This window comes from Eutrigla gurnardus, assembly GCF_963514095.1.
Source record: "Eutrigla gurnardus genome assembly, chromosome: 4".
Taxonomy (NCBI): Eukaryota; Metazoa; Chordata; class Actinopteri; order Perciformes; family Triglidae; genus Eutrigla; species Eutrigla gurnardus.
The window spans coordinates 30413060-30430674 of NC_139918.1; the positions used below are offsets into that span (position 1 = coordinate 30413060).

The 17615-nt window shown below is 41.8% G+C and overlaps 1 protein-coding gene across 1 annotated transcript; it reads right to left on the bottom strand.

The window, feature by feature from the left end:
* Window positions 1–756: 756 nt before the first annotated feature.
* On the bottom strand, window positions 757–14425 carry LOC311011808 (myosin-7-like). Its single transcript, XM_084006940.1, is given in 41 exon segments — window positions 757–895; window positions 1789–1923; window positions 2220–2315; window positions 2574–2678; window positions 3322–3618; window positions 3754–3957; window positions 4045–4353; window positions 4433–4557; window positions 4651–4816; window positions 5013–5196; window positions 5428–5624; window positions 5716–5834; window positions 6005–6131; window positions 6219–6608; window positions 6693–6783; window positions 6869–7014; window positions 7119–7295; window positions 7397–7639; window positions 8207–8462; window positions 8576–8712; window positions 8970–9093; window positions 9176–9381; window positions 9537–9632; window positions 9635–9658; window positions 9661–9689; window positions 9692–10025; window positions 10109–10279; window positions 10415–10564; window positions 10665–10783; window positions 10889–11027; window positions 11233–11336; window positions 11428–11526; window positions 11615–11678; window positions 11759–11851; window positions 11941–12046; window positions 12486–12513; window positions 12603–12759; window positions 12887–13030; window positions 13263–13475; window positions 13571–13609; window positions 13725–14425. Coding segments are annotated over 39 exon segments (5913 nt in total). The 5' UTR covers window positions 13464–13475; window positions 13571–13609; window positions 13725–14425; the 3' UTR covers window positions 757–874.
* Window positions 14426–17615: the final 3190 nt, after the last annotated feature.

The window sequence follows — 17615 nt, forward strand, 5'->3', positions numbered from 1 at the left end:
TGTGTTCTTACTTATTTTCCAGGCCTTTCATGTCACAAAACCACACCTTAAAGGAAGAGTGTTTTGTTTTTCTATTATGCTGCAGTGTCGACTAGGTCAAGTCATTTTCAGGCTTGGTTCAACCACAGTGGGTTTGTCAATGCTTATTAAGTGTTGGTGTCCTTAAACGGATATTTAACTGTTACTATTAAAATCCAGGTTTCTATCTCTATGTGTCGGTTTTTTATGGAGAAGGTGAAAAAACGGCATTCAAACCATCATGGGCTTTTTACTGAATTTCCTTGAGAGGAAGACAATATTGCTCCCATATATTATCAACCTGATGTATCATTCTTAGCCTTATTCAGTCAGAAACTGTCTAGGAAGAACAAAATACTAACAAAAAATATAAGACAATCTGACGAACCAGACTGTTCCAGAAGAAAAAATCTGTTTATCAGATTGTCAAATGCCTCTCTGCTACAAAAGAAAGTCAGAGAACTGTTCAGAGTATCAGCACAAGGTGGCAACAGTGACCTTAAGTAACCTGACACTGTTAATGGTGCGAAACGAGAAAAGTACTTCTGTGTAAGGTATTGAGGTCCTTTTCTCCTTATTAAGCCCTTCTGATGTCTGCATCTATTGAAACTGACGTTTACCAACTGGTTGATAGTAGGTGAAACAGTTAAAGTGGGTGAATCAAACAAACACATGATATGACAGGTCTCCCCCCGCTTCTCCAGGTTAATGTGGAGAATTCTGTCAGATTGATATGAATGAGGATTCTACACGTTAATGTTAATGCACTTTTCTTTATTCTACAGAGTTACTTTGAAGACAAAGGGGGACTACAGCACAGGACATCCCAAAGGTCTGAGGTGGCGGTCTGTGAGTTTCACTCCTCATCTAGCCCTTTCTGTGATGAAGGACGATAAGAGAATAGACAAAGACAGACGGATTAGTCAGAGGACCAACAAGACTCTGCAAGTGTAAGTGCAAAGGTAACTTGGCTAAAGATGTTACAAGTTAGTGATTCTGACAGAACTTTGACATGAATATGTTTTATTTGACCGCCAGCATTCTTTTACTGTTGTTTGTTGTCTTGCACACAACATACATTGAGTGTATTTGGAGGAAAACAAAGATGATAAAAACAAATCTAATAAGTGGTTTATCTTCAGTTGGAGCTGGGATAGGCATTCATTTTTGGGTAAGTAAACCAACACAGCTATTAGTTTGTTCCATTAGTGTGTTTGGTAACTATACATATTATTTGTTTTACATCACTGTTTGTTGATGTTTCTGCATTCACAAAAAGAAAGGAATGAGTGTAAAGAATATTAATTTCGAGGCGTCCTGGTGAACTCTCTGGGGAGCAGCAGACCTTTGTTGCATGCTGTTCATTTCTCTATCATTTCCTTTCATATCTTTACTGTCAACTCACTAAAAAGTCCATGAAATGCCCAGGAAAATGTATATTTATAATAATATATAATCATTTTAATATTTTTGTTATGGTTGGCATTTAAATTGTCCATGTGATTGAATTGCATTACCACTAACCTAAATAAAAAAAATTTAAACTACACTAATACGATTAAAAAAAGATAAAAATAAAATTGATCTGCACAAATACTGGTCTGGTATATTTACTCCTTTTATAAATGAACTTCTATAATTACTATTACTTTTTTGCTTTATAAATAAAACTGCTTAAATGGATTTTATTGGAATGGTAATGGATTGAACAATAGAGTGCAGTACTGTAAAGGCAGTAGTGTGGTTTATAAGGTGACATGAGCTTCTCACCTTTGAGCCCACATCACGGCTCTTGGCACGCAACTTGTTGACCTGAGACTCGGCGATGTCGGCTCGCTCTTCGGCCTCGTCCAGCTCGTGCTGCAGTTTACGGAACTTGCCCAGATGCGTGTTGGCCTGCTCTTCCTACAGCCATCAACAAAAAACACAGGACACGGTTACTAGAAAAATGTCACCAGCTTCAAATTTGTAGTTTGAAAAAGTCACAGTGGAACCTGAGATGGTTCCTGGCCAAAATTCAAAACATCTGTTGTATTAATATGTTGTAATAATATTTTATCATTTCCAAAATGTAATAAATTGTATAAGATAAACATGCCATTAACTATGAGAGCTTGAAAATTATTTTTAACACTCAATTTACAAAAGAGAAGTCTATTTGAATCAGTGAAGAAATAACGTGTAGAGCACAAAGCACTTACAGCCTCCTCAGAAGCTCTCTTATAGGCTTTGACTTTCAGCTGCAGTTTGTCCACCAGGTCCTGCAGACGCGCCATGTTCTTACGGTCTTCATCAGTCTGAATAAATGGCATAGGAAAGAGACCTTTTTTGATGAGAAGTATTCTCTTCATAGCCTCTTAATTTGGGATTTTAAAAAAGTAGGTATAGAGTACAGTGGAACATAGAGAACACATATTTTATCGATCCCTGCATAAAGGGATAGTTGTGAGCAGGGTGAAAAGACACCTATTAATGGTATACAGTATGTTATATGGATGAAAATACACACATTTGTTTCAATTTAATGAATCGTAGCAAAGGGGAGAAAAACCAACCTGGTATGTGAGCTCTTTGATGCGTCTCTCATATTTACGGATTCCCTTCACGGCTTCACTGCCCTTCTTCTGCTCCAACTCCACCTCATTCTCCAGCTCCCTCACCTGAAAATGTCAGAAAGTGATTTCATGGAAATTCGCTGTTCCACAAGCTCTAAGTTAAGCTCTATTCATAAATATCATATAATATAACTTTTAACTCCAAGAGAATTCGAATCTGTCGTGCTTTTCATCCAATTTCTGCTTACTGTTTAGATATTATGGCAGGGTATATTGACTCAAAGCTGTGATAAACTCACCTTAAACTACCTGCCCATTATTACAGAGAGACAAAGTTGGCGATAACCTGGTGACGGAATTCTATCATCTAGCAAACTATAAAATGTACACTTTCCTCCGGATTTGATTTGAGAGACTGATGGGATGATCGTGTTGTCTGCTGTCTTTGGTGTTCAAAATTTGATACTACACCTTTAAGAATAAAAAGGTCATGTGAGTCTGTGGACTGTATTTAAGAAGTGGACATAGTCCCTGTGAGCCATTGGTTTGTGGACTATGGTTGTGGACTACAGCGTTTTGCTCGGCATTTTGGCAACCAGCTGTGACACAAGAGAGTGGTTAATATTGATGATTAAAAGCTCTTCTGCGTTGGCTTCACATTTCAGAACCGTAGGTTGCCGTCTGTGTTGGTCCCAAGATTGTAATTGCTGCAGTGTGTGATATTTGTATATTGTCGTATTTCTCTTACCCGGGCCTCCAGCTTCTGCACCTGCTTCTTGCCTCCCTTCAAGGCGATCTGCTCGGCTTCATCCAGACGGTGCTGCAGGTCTTTGATGGTTTGCTCCATGTTCTTCTTCATACGTTCCAGGTGAGCGCTGGTGTCCTGCTCTTTCTTCAGCTCCTCTGCCATCATGGCAGCATCAGTAATGGCCTTCTTGGCCTTCTCTTCAGCGTTTCTGCACTCCTGCACCACTTCCTCCACTTCAGTTTGAAGCTGGGAAGCATCAACCTCGAGTTTCTTCTTCTGGTTGATCAGGCTAGTGTTCTACATATTTTTTGAGATGGGAGATTTGAGGAAATAATACTGCACTTAGATATAGTAATGCTTTCGATTTCTTTCTAGTATCCAGGCAATTCACTCAGTCATCTGTGGTTGTTGCAATAAATTAACAACACTCACCTGTGAGTGCAGTAGCTGCACTCTTTCACTAACATCCAGCAGCTCTTGCTCAGCAAGTTTGCGACCTCTCTCAGTTTGCTCCAGAGCAGCCCTGAGCTCCTCCAGTTCAGCCTGAAGCAAGTTGTTGCGTCTCTCAATGATGGCGTTGTTTTCCTTCATATCATCATTAGCCCGAATGGACTCATCCAGCTGGATTTGGCAATCCTTAAGGGGATGGTATCAAATACATGTTAACTATCAGCTTGGATTTGAAGAATCTGTCGAAAGTGAGAGTTTCCTTGACTAGTTTACCTTCAGATGTGCATGAACAGCCTTGAGCTGTTTCTGGGCCTCGGCTGCCTGCCTGTTGGATTGGCTGAGCTGGATCTCCATCTCATTCAGGTCTCCTTCCATCTTCTTCTTCAAACGGAGAGCCTCGTTCCTGCTGCGGGATTCTGCTTCAAGAGAGCTCTGCAGGGTGTCTATCATCCTCTGCAGGTTCCTCTTGGACTGCTCCATCTCCTCATCTTTCTCAGCTAGTTTGCGTTCAATCTCAGCTTTAATTTGATTGAACTCAAGCTGGGCTCTAAGAATCTTGCCCTCTTCATGCTCCAGGGAGGCCTGGTGGACAGGAGGGCACAGAGTTATGCATAACGGCTAAATGTTTTATTCTAACATGTTTCATTCAGAGGGCCTGTACCTCAGCTTCCTCAAGAGCAGACTGGATCTCACTTTTCTCCTGTTCCAGTTGTTTACGTAATTTCTCCAGTTCATGGATGGTCTTTCCACCCTCGCCAAGTTGTTCGGTGAGGTCCGAAATCTCCTCTGTGTTCAGTCAAGCAGTGTGATCAGGATGGCTTTATAATTTAACTCATAATGTATGTCTGCAGAAATGTACAGTGGTGGTGGATCTCTCACCTTGCAAGTTCTTGTTCTCTCTCTTCATGCTCTCCAGATGGTCTAGAGCCTCCTCATACGAGTTCTTCAGTTTGAAGAGCTCAGTGCTCAGAGCCCTGGCCTCCTTCTGGGAGCTCTCCAGCTCACACTGAGACTCCTCATATTTCTGCTTCCACTCAGACAGGACCTGCAGTTGTTGGAAAGGCGTGAGTTCCCTAGTTTTGGAGATATCAGCTGTAGAGCCTTCTCTCCAATATAATTGGACTATATGGCACTACACTTGTGGTACTCCATAAAGATGATGTCCTGATCCTGGTTCAGAGGGTTATGGGGCTACAATGCCAATTGATAGTTTTGGTGCTCACAAATAAGCAGAATTTCACCTTGTCAAAGTTTCTTTGCTTCTTGTCCAGAGCAGCAGCCGCAGCATTCGACCTCTCCACGTCCACCATGAGATCTTCAATCTCATTCTGCAGCCTGTGTTTGGTCTTCTCCAGAGACGAACATTTAGCGTTCACTGCTTCAACAGCCTCCTCAGCATCCTGCAGACGCTGAGCCAGCTTTTTCCTGAAGAGATCATTCATTCAAATCATTTCATGTTCCCGAAGTTGTGCTTGTTGGATAAATTATATGAAAGTCAACTAATGTCTGGCTGCTCTGTCGTCTAACAGACAAACTTTTTGTTCGTCTTACATTTTAGTTGGAACATAACACAAACAAAAAGCTGATCTGTTAGACGAAGTAAATTGTCACTTTAGGGATTTACTTATCGTGAAGTTGGATCTCAAACTGTCTTACTTAGCCTCCTCCAGCTCCTCGGTCCTCTGGATGGCATCAGTTTCGTACTTGGTTCTCCACTGAGCCACCTCAGAGTTGGCCTTGGACATGCTGCGCTGCAGTTCAGCCTTGGCCTCCTGCTCCTCCTCATACTGCTCCCTGAGCAGGTCACAGTCATGACGAGCAGACTGCATTGCATGGGCTAACGCATTCTTGGCCTGTGGAAACAAAATGATGCGATCACTGTATTACACTTAAGTTAGAAATGACTGTCCAGTGATGACACTGTGCATTGCCACTTCATTTCACCTTGGTCTCCTCTTCCAGTTGTCTCTTTAGGTCTTCAACCTGTTGAGTGTAGGACATTTTTCCTCTCGTCAGTTGAGACACCAGAGATTCCTTCTCCTCCAGCTGCCTCGTGAGCTCACCTGGTGTTGGCAAATGCAGGATTTCATTGTCAGTGTCACAACAAATCTTGTGTCATGAAGACGTTAACTTGATTTTAAAGATATTTATCTGTTTTTCCTCAGTTTTTGTGATTTGAAAAATATATGCATACATGGCAGTCTATCTTTTGATGAAGTAGATATGAATATACCGTTCTCTGTTTGAAGTTTTGCTTTTTGCATATTGAAGTCACTGATGCAGCGTTGAGCCTCTTCCGATTTGGTCTTGTATTCATTCATCTGGTCTTCCAGAGTCCTACATGTCTTCTCTAGATTTGTCTAGATTTTAAATAAACAAATTGAATATTAAACCCCAAATATGCACGTATCTGTACAATGTCAACAGAAAAAATCAGTTGAGCTAACCTTCGTCTTCACAATATGTTCCATATTGGAGACCACATCATCCAGCTCCAGTCTGAGCTCACTCTTCTCCTTCTCCATTTTCTGCTTGACTCTCTGCAGGTTATCAATCTGCTCTCCCAGGTCGGACACACTGTCAGCTTGTTTCTTCCTGAGTGTGGCAGCAGTGGCCTCATGCTGCAGAGTGGCCTCTTCAAGGTCTCTCCGGAGTTTCTGGAACTCAGCCTCCCTCTTCTTGTTCATCTCAATCTGGGCAGATGTTGCTCCACCAGCCTCCTCCAGCCTCTCACTGATCTCCTCCAGCTCTCTGGCCAAGTCTGCTCTCTGCTTCTCCACCTTGGCTCGGGCAGCTCGCTCTGCCTCCAGCTCTTCCTCCAGCTCCTCAATGCGGGCCTGTAAAGGAAGCATTATTTAGTCGCTACTTACCATTGAGTGTTTTACCTTATTTTGTACCATTACACGTTCATCCTCCATCACCTGAAGCTCCTTCATTTTCTTTTGAAGCTGAATTGTTACGGCCTGCTCATCTTCTATTTTGCTGTTGAGCTGACTGACTTCAAAATCTTTCCTGTGGTGAGATACAGTAGTCAGGGTTAGAACAACTGGTCTCTGATCAGCATTTTTTTGTACATACAGTAGAATCATGTGATTACTTTTTCAGGTGTTCTTCAAGTTGCTGCTTGTCATTCTCCAGGTCCATTAAGCTCTCCTGTGTTAATTTCAAGTCTCCCTCTAGTTTCCGCTTAGCTCTCTCAAGATCCATCCGAATCTTCTTCTCTTGTTCCAGTGAACCTTCAAGCTGGACAATATGCAGACATTTTAATTATTTTCCCAAATATGCAAGGAGCGTGTGCTCTTACTAAACACTTTTAAGGTTATGACAATATGTAGTAGAATCCTCACATCATCCACTTGCTGCTCCAGCTTGGTCTTGGCCTTGGTCAGAACGTTGACTTTGTCTTCTTCACTCTGCAGATCATCCAGTGTTTGCTGATGAGCTTCCTGTAAGGCTTTCTTTTCCTTGGTCAACTTGGCAATGATTTCATCCAAAGCAGCCAGCTCCTCGACCAGGTTCTTCACCTGTGAAGTTAGACATATGTATTAAAAAAAGCACATGTACAGGTTTCCAAAGATGCTACAAGCAATTACATTTAAGGGAAATAGAAATGTCTGAGTCACACCTTGTTCTCGGTGGCGTGCTTCTCTTTCTCCACTTTAGCCAGAGTTAACTCCAAGTCATCAATGTCTTTCTTCAGCTCAGAGCACTCGTCCTCCAGCTTCCTCTTCTTCGCAGTCAGTTCAGCGTTCATCTCCTCCTCATCCTCCAGTCTTTCTGTCAGCTCTTTGGCTTTTGCCTCCAGCTGAATCTTGCTCTTGATCAGCCCCTCACATCTTTCCTCAGCATCTGTAAGATTATCTTGCTCCTAAATTGAAATGGGCATTAATTTGATAGCATAAGTAATTGTCCGATATACATGATTGATTAAAATAAAATAATTTAAACATGTTATTTTTATGATATAAATTAAAGAATTTCTTCCATTGTCTTTTAGTTAACATTTATATCGGCAGTATGCCTTTTCTCCACATGAGGGAGCTGATTGTTTGTATTGCTCTGATAGACTACATCTAAAATTGAATATAATCTAAAAATCTTTTTGTTTAACTGGTGAGAGGAAATGAAAAATCTGTTCCAGTTTCCACTCCCAACTGAAATGAACTGAAAGTCAACATTGATTTATTTGAACTTAACTTAAATTAACAAGTGCTAACACACTTAACTTGCGTTATAACATTAACCACGTGATGAGGTCTATCAGACCACCCTGCACGTTGAGAACTGACACTACAGGGTTAACCAGTGCATGAAAAAGGAATGCCGAGAGGACCAAGCTTCTGTATTGGATGAGCTCAGAGAGAGAATGTGTCACATATACGTTTATTTTCCCATTTTGAAATTAAAGTAATACCAATGCTGTCATTCTACTCACAGCCTGGACATGGAGCTGCAGGTCATTCTTCTCCTGGAGAAGAGAAACCATTTTCTCCTCCAGTTCCTTTCTGCGAGCTTCAGATTTAGCGTAGGCCTCTTTCAGCTTCAGGAATTCTTCCTTCATGTTGGCCATCTCCTTTTCTGCCTCGGCAGATCTCAACAGAGGTTTGATCTTGAAGAACAGCTTCATCCAGGGCCAATTCTTGACCCCCATGAATGCACGGATGTTCCACTGGATCACCAATAGCGCATCTCTGTCAAGGATCAAACACAGTTTTTACCACCAGTTAGGCAAAACTAAATCTATGTGAACCCTAGTTATCATTTCCTCTGATTCAGTTTATTTAAAATTCCTGATTTCTCTGACCTCCTCTCCACAATCTTGTGGAATTCCAATCTTGCGAGCAGGCCTCTTGCTCTTGCCTGGATTCCGGTGATGATGAGTGACAAACGATCATCCCTCATCTCCTCCAGTTGGCCGAGTAGACCGGCCTTAAAGAACACCTTTAGGAGCATGCAAACATCCATCAGGTGTTACACATTGTTGATTCAAAGCAGGTTTGACTTTGGAATTAAATGAAAAGTTGGACTTTAATACATTTGTGGTTTTTCCTGCTCCAGGCCTGTTTGGTCCGGGGTAATTGATCATGGTGGCAAATATTAGTTCTTATTAGTTACTTCTCTTCTACTTCTATGGTTTACTGACTCTTTTTGACTATTGTCCTGACATGTGCTTTGAGCTTTTCTCCTTTATTGATTACCTTAGTGTGTCCAAACTTGTACTGATTGTGATCAATATCCAGAGACCCAAGAAGTTTCTCAGCTCCCTTCCTGCTGTCAATGAACTGGCCGTCAGGGATGGCAGCAGGATTCAGGATGCGATATCTGGAAAAGGAAACATATCTTTGTGAAAGATATTCAACATCTGTATGGAATTATACAGTATCTGTCTTAAATTAAAGAATACCTCTGTTTGAAATCTCCATAGAGGATCCTGTTGGGGAAGCCCTTTCTGCAGATCCTGATGCCTTCCAGCACACCGTTACAGCGCAGCTGGTGCATCACCAGAGGGTTCTCCATGGCCCCAGGAGTCTTGGTCTCATTGGGGATGATGCAGCGTACAAAGTGAGGGTGAGTAGACCTCAAGTTGGTCATCAGCTTGTGCAGGTTCTCCTGTGGAGGTCATTAAACCATCTCTTTAACACCCAGTTTAGGTAATTATTGTGACATATCTCTCAGTTATTAATATGAAATGAAGTCTCAGTTATTATCTATTTTATTGTTTTGCATATGCAGCCATTCTCACATATTTATGTGTTTTTACTAACCCTGTGCAAGGCAGATACAGTTTGGAAGGATGAACCCTTCTTCTTGGCTCCTTTCTTTCCACCATCACCTAATAAACAAGTGTACAACTCATTAAATTAGCATCAACACACACAGGCATTAATTATTCAATCTTGCAGTTCTTGCTACGACAAATGCAGTACATTGAGTTTATTCCTACCTGATTCTGCTCCAGCATAATTTACAAAGAGGACAGATAAGAATTTGAGACTAGACTTCTGGTAGAGTCCCACAACGGTCTCATTCAGGGGATCCTTGTTCTTCACCAGCCAGTTGTTGATATTATAGTCAACCGTTCCAGCATAATGCATCAGGGCAAAGTGGGCCTCTGGTCTTCCTTTGACAATTCTGGGCTTCTGGAAGTTGGCAGATTTCCCCAGATGGTTGTCATAGAGCTTAGCTTTAAAGGTGGCATCGGAGGCTTTGGGGAACATGCACTCCTCTTCAAGGATGGACATGATACCCATGGGCTGAAGGGACAACATATAAGTTGTTATAAAATACCACTTTTTTATTTATTTGTATTCATGAACATGTGATAATCCAGTCTCACCTTTTCAATGAGGTCAATACAGGCCTGCAAGTCCATACCAAAATCTATGAAAGTCCATTCAATGCCCTCTTTCTTGTACTCTTCCTGCTCCAGCACAAACATGTGGTGGTTGAAAAACTGTTGCAGTTTTTCATTGGTGAAGTTGATGCACAGCTGCTCGAAGGTGTTGAACTGTAATGAAATGGACAAAAGACTTGTCATTTTCATACACTATTTGTCACCTGCATTTAATTGAAAATGATGGCGTTGAATAAATTATTTTCCCCGTGTAATACATATTCTGTAACATGAATAGAAGAGGCTCACATCAAAGATCTCAAATCCAGCGATGTCCAGCACACCAATGAAGTACTGGCGTGGCTGCTTGGTGTCCAGGGATTGGTTGATCCTCACCACCATCCACAGAAACATCTTCTCATACACTGATTTAGACAGTGCACCAACTGAATAGGACACCTACCAAGGAGATACAGTAAAAGTCACAGTAAATAGCCCTCGTTGTGCACTCAGTGTTGCCCCCCTTTCGTCTGTTTTAAGTCTTTGGGTTCATCCTTACCTGCTGGACATTTTGTCCCTTGGTGACCCACTCGTTTCCTACTTTGACTCTTGGGTGACAGAGACCTTTGATGAGGTCAGCAGAGTTCAGGCCCATCAGGTATGCAATTTTGTCAACAACTGTTGAGAAAATACAGGTAAATTGAAAATCTCTCGATGAGCCTCATCTCTCAATAAAAACCCATTAAATCCTAACATGTTTATGTCCATGTCTATCACGCCCACCTTCAGTGCCGTCAGCCTCAGCCTGCTCTTCACGCTGCTTGTTCTTGAACTTCATATTTCCGTGATGCATGATGGCGCCGGTCAGCTTGTAAATGCCATTCTTCTCTTCTTGAGTGAAGCCCAGCACATCAAAGGCGTCCTTTAGAGGAGCACAAAATAACGTCTCAGCATTTCTGCTGAAGATATAGTTTTGGCATCCTGACTAAGAGGAACGATAATGTATTTCAAATGTTTCTGGTCCATCTATCTACGTATTGTTTATAGATCTTAAAGGTTCACAATTTAACATAGTATAGTATCAAGTGTGAGTGGCTGATCCATGATTATGGTATATCTCTACTCACATCAGTGGCCAGCAGCTCTTCAGAGTCATTGATGGAGGCGACCGTCGTCTCTCCTTGGGAGATGAAGGCGTAGTCATAGGGGTTGTTGGTGATGAGCAACATTTCTGAAAAGCAACACAGAAATGTTAGATTCACATTACAAACATTAAAACTCTTGGTTGTTCCTGGTCCCAAGTTCAGTTTGTTTCCATTTACCAAGCAGTTCAGGTTTCTTCTGAGACAGAATCTGATAGAAGATGTGGTAATCTCTCTCAGCCTTAAGCTGAAAGGTGACACGGGACTTTTCCAGCAGATCTGTAAAGATATTTGCATTATGTAGGCGGGAAGGTGATCATTGTGAACATCATGTGAAGATGTAAAGTGAAGAGAAAAGACTGCTCACATGTCTCAATATCAGCTGAGGCCAGCTTTCCACTCGCTCCGAAGTGAATCCGGATGAATTTGCCCTTAAATTTTATGACAATGAAAACATTTTAAAATAGAATTGGCACAAATGAGTGTTTCATCATCACAGACAGAAACTCACAAATCTGGAGGAATTGTCATTTCTGATGGTCTTGGCATTCCCGAAGGCCTCTAAAGCTGGGTTAGCCTGAATGATTTGATCCTCCAGAGTACCCTAAAAGAGCAGAGGAGTGCAAATGGTCAGCACTAAAAAAAAAATGATGCAATGTCCCGCTGAAAGGTTCTATTTTCTGTCATTTCAACCTTTTTGTCAGCGCTTGCATCCTTCTTCCCGCCTGCAGCCGCAATGCTGGCAAAGTACTGGATTACTCTCTTGGTGTTGACAGTTTTCCCAGCACCAGATTCTCCGCTGAAAACGCAAATGTATATATAACACACAGTATATGCTCTCCAACTAGTTAGATGTTTGATTAATCAACAAAAAAGTTAGTCAGTAAATACAGTAAATCCATTGCATGTCTTTGGCATGTTGGATCTGTAACTGTTACTATCCATATTCACCATAATCTGTCACTATCTTTTTTTTAAATTCATTGTTTTATATGAGCTTATTGCAGCTAGTGCATCGTCAACAGATGTTAAATATGACGACGTGACAAAGCATCGGTATATGACGCCCTGAGAATGAGAATGGGCTGAAGACACATATCAATTGTTGTTCAGCTACTTCTAGTCCTGTTCACCGATAAAATACCACTTAAAATTACAACATATATTACACAAAATGTCTCACAGCATTATATCTTCATGTATTTTCAATTGCAGTACAACATGAAAACATAACTTACGTGATGAGAATTGACTGATTTTCTCTGTCTGGAAAAGAGAAGAAAGGATCACTTGAGGATTCTTGGACTCCTTCAACATCCCTTTCTGTGAATGTATGATTACTGAAGGTGAATTACCAGTTAGCATGTACTGGTAGGCGTTATCAGAGATGGAGAAGATATGTGGAGGAGCTTCAGTCCTCTTCTTTCCTCTGTAGGCAACAACTACTTCTTTGTTGTAGACCGGCAGCGCCTTGTAGGGGTTGACAGTCACACAGAAGAGCCCGGAGTAGGTCTACGGGAATGAGAAAGAGGAAGCAAACTGTTTTTAAAGATGCATTTAGATTATTATTATTACCATTGATTTATGAATGTAGCATGTAGTTGTTAAAATGCGGGGCACAATTTTTGCCTCCACTCACGTAGATCATCCACGCTGCGTAACGCTCTTTGAGGTTAAACAGCACAGCGGGCTCGTGGAGGAAGGTCAACATCGCCATGTCTTCAATTTTATCAAACTTTGGCGGGTTCTGAGGGTTTACGTCACACTCATTCACTGTGACAGTCTGAAAATAGAGAAAGACAGTGTCAATATATTGTTTAAACAAAGATTACATGTAATTTTACTTTGTGTGAATACGCAGTGGGCAGGAGCGTCAGTTTCTGGCTCCTATTGTTTCTCTGCTATGCATAGCTAAAGGCCAAGTGATCCTGAATCATCTCCTGCATTAAACCACTTATTGTCTTAGTTAGGAAAGCAGTTGCATCCAGGGCAGCTGTGGCTGCCAGCTCACTGACCTTCCCTTTTGCAGTCTGAGCAGTGACTTTGTCCCCCTCACGGCTGCTGATGGAAGCCTTCACATACTCCTCGTCAGGATCAGGAACGAAGCACTCCTTCTTCATGTCGAAGGGACGAGTCTGGGCCTCCAGACGCTCCCTGTCTGACTTCCTCAGGTACGGGGCTGCTGGCCCGAACTCTTTCATGGCAGCGTCACCCATCGTTCACCTTGTCTACGGAGTACATTATTGAAGAACTGAATCAGTGAAGAACCACATCATCAATTCCATTTGAATCAAACACATTTAATTGTTTCAGATGCTCTTACCTTTTCAATCCCTTCCGAGGAGACGGAGGTGTAAAGGTCCTGAAGAAATAAATAATGGAAACTGATGAGACCGGTCATCAGACCACAGCAACACAGGTACAGTGATGCTGAAAGTGGAGTCTGTGATTTGTAAGCTATTGTCTCTGCACCTTACCTTGGGATAGAATGGCGACCTGTTGGTGGTTTCACCATGAGTTCTCCTTATAAACAAAGCCTCTCTGCCAAATATGGAGGAGCGTTCAGGGTCCAAGAATGTTATTGTGTCTGCATCGGGTTGGGGGTGCGTGAAGGGAGGGGGTTAATGAGTGGCGTAGAGCAATATAGAAATCAGCGGGTCAGAGTGTTATCAGTGATGGGGTCTCCTGACGAGGCCATATTAGGAGCTCCATGCAGTGCAGTGATTCATCATATGTATCCTCAAGCAGCCATGGGGACCACGACTCCATCTTTAAATAGACACAAGCAGGAATTCCTTCCTCATCGTCCCTTAAGTGTGCTTCTGTTACAGGAACAATACATGCTGTACTGAGCAGAAGCATCTTCACTTAAGACTGGCGAGATCACTGATCAAAAACTGTTTGGATGTATTTAGATGGTGGGTGAATTAAATAAATGTGATGATATTTAAATAGATGGTAGCATGCTCAACTATGATCAAAATCTTTATAATTAACTAACTCTAACTATTGGTGAAAGTTTGTCTTTTTTATCAGGCTGGTCAATCAAATACGATCATTGATGTTTTAGAAAATGACAAAATGGACAAACAGTTGTTTGCTTTCGCAGAAACAGGCATACGTTTTAAAAAGAAATCATTAGATTAAATTCTTATTCAATACATATTTTTCCATTTACATAAGATACACTTAAATAATACATGAGTTAGAAGTTTGTAAATAAATAAATAGACATGCATTTCTAACAGCAGCAAAAAAAAAACTAAAAATTATAGTTTACATTCATGACATGATGTTAAATAATACAAAGCATTCCATAAATGTAAAGTACTGGTGTTGTTGTACAAACAAAAAAATATCAGGGATATATCAGGGGAGATATTCCAGAGAAGCATTTCATGAATGGGTCTCAATTACCCAGAAGGCTTAAGTGGAGTCGCCGTGAGGCATTGGTAACATATTGTGTTTAGTTATCATTGAATGGACTTTGCGGTAATATAAACAGCCCACAGATACAGAATGGGTCGGTCTAAATAAAGAACATCAGTCTGTGAGATTAACCAGGCGGCAAGTGCGAGGCAACACAGACAGAGGTCTGACACAGGTGACATGCTTGAGATTCACTGAAAGGCAGTAATGATGGCACACAATAGAGGACTATGGCGGCGCGATGCGCCCCGATGAGATGCCAAGGTCACTGTGCAAGCCTTCTCCCATTATCAGTCAGCAGCGAGGGAAAGCCAGGCCCTTACAGTTACAGTGTCGTTGACATGGCGTCTTGTCTTTGAAGGACAAAGATAACTGTGTGAAATTCCTTTGTTGCACACAACCCTGATTGAGGAAGATGGCATCGGAGGCATTCAGGACCCTGCTTCTGCCTGCTTCTCCATACTTTGTTGACATAGCCGGGCCGGCTGCGCATGTTTTTAGTGCATGTTAGTGTGTCCCACTGGAACGGCCACCACTCTGTGCTTAAAGCATGAGACTAGCTGTGACCCCCCTGTTCACCATCAACACTGTTAGCTGGCAACACTTTAGCTAATGTTAGCTGCAAGCTGGCGGCTCAGCAGACACCATGTTAAGAGCTATAATATAATAATCATTTATAGCCCATGAAGCAGATAGCAGTGACGTGTGGGTCTTTCCACGAGTGACCCGGCCGCAACTGGAACCGTGAAAAATTAACAAAAATAAAATGATACCCGACCCACTTTCACACACCGACTCTGTGTCCGTTCTCCGCTCACGCAGGTAGTAATTCAACCAATGATGTTTTAGAAAATAGTTATTACTTAAAAGAGACGCGTGAAGCCAAAAAATAACTAATATGAATTTTGTGGTTTGAGGAGAATCTGATTATGCTGAAGACTTCAGGATGTCTTGCTGACACCTGCGTCCTCAGTTTGTATCAGCACGTCATCACCTGCACTGAATCAAAACAGGGCGGCCATAGGAGCCTCAGTGAGCTCCAACACTAGTCACAGTTCATCATGCTCACGATGAAAATGACTGAGCCAATCAGATTTCAACAAAAATGAGGATCAGTCCAAATTGGGAGGGGCCGTTCGTATCCCCCTCCCATAGACAGCTCTGTGCTGTCTGTGACTGCGATGGTCAGACTGGCGCATCCCACCACCGAGGACCATACAGCATCTACCGACATCAGGAAATGAAAAATATAAACTCTATAAGCACCAGGTTGGTTCAGCCTGGAATAGACTGAGTCTTCCCAAACCTCCCAACAACCGGTCCGCCCCTGATAGCAACCATAATGTACAGCCAGTCACTAGCACCAGTAATCACAGCCCCTTCAAAGGTTAAGAGATAAAAGGAGGGTCAACAGCCGGTGACAAGTGCTGAGATTATTTCCATTCTGATAGCTCGGCTCCTGGCCCCTGTTACTGACAGCTGGCGTCAGGGTGCAAAATGGAAGTGAGAGATGCCACGGCCCCTGTTAAAGACTGAGTGAAGACAACAACGACTTCACAGGTCAAACGTCCTTTCATTGAAGGGAACATGATTCAGATGATTAATTTACGTCACAACAGATACACATTGTTGCCATTTAATTATATATACGAACTGAGGGAGGCTATTTGGAGCATTTGGCTGCATGTCTCTGGGTTTTGGTCCCAGAGGACTCCTTGACCTTATATCAGCAACTCTGAACAAGGAACATGAAGGCACGTAGAGAACGTGCCTTTATGTTCCTTTAAACTCAGAAATGTTTATTCTAATTTTACCACTGGCTTTATAATTATTTTATCTATATTTTTTGTACTGTTTTCTTTTTTAATAAATTTGCAAAAATTTCTACATTTCTGGGTTTTTTTCTGTCAAGATGGGGTGCTGAGTGTATATTAATGAGAAATAAAATGAACTTTTTTGATTTTAGCAAATGGCTGCAATGAAACAAAGAGTGAAACATTTAAAGGGGTCTGAATACTTTCCGTACCCACTGTAAGTAAATCAAGTACAGCAGTACAACTGAAGTTTCTTTTATGGTTTTAATGACTGAATAATTATACACCATGTCATTAGTCTTCATAAATAGGGGTTTTGTTGGATCCAAATTCAATTTCTAAATCTTTCCTTATTGGTCTTTGGTGGAAAGTGATAAGTACTGTGGTGCTTTTGCATCGAACCTGACCTTGGAGACCCTGGAGAGCTCTGTGTCAGACCTGTGTGTAAAATAATTCAACTAAATCACATAAATGTGTTCGAGCAGTCACGGTGTAGTATCAAACCGTTTTTAGCATAGCAACAATATGACACTGTCAGGTCAAGGTGATTACTTTTAACTCCTGAGAGGAGAACACAAGCATCATATACCATTAAAGATGGTCTAATTATAGAGGCAGTTAGCTGCTTCATCTTTGGTCACTCTCTGTCATTCGTGCACCGGCTCAGATGTCCTGTTAATCATGCTGATAATCCTCAACACATACTGTGAATGTGCTTTCATTAGCTAATAGATACCTGCGTGTCCGCACGGGGAGTTAAGGACATGACATGTAATAAGAGAGGAGACGGGACTCCCTGAATTTCACACAGTGGGAGTCCGGGGCCTCCCTCTCCTCCCTCCTCCTGCCCCAAATCATTATTTAGTCTCCAGCAGCAGCAGCCATGACTGAGAGTAGCAGCAGCACCAACGCTTAGCTCTAGGTAGACAGGTAAGGATAGCATTGGTAGTTCAGTGTATGAAAGAACGCTGGTAAGTATAATTTGTTGTTTTCTCATGATTTTCTTTTTCAGACTATACGTGTGATTATTGATTATGTGAAATCTTCCCTAGCCCTTTGGAGGAGCAGGCAGGCTTGGACAGGTATTTACTGAGCAGCTGCAAGTGATTATGAATGGTATTATGG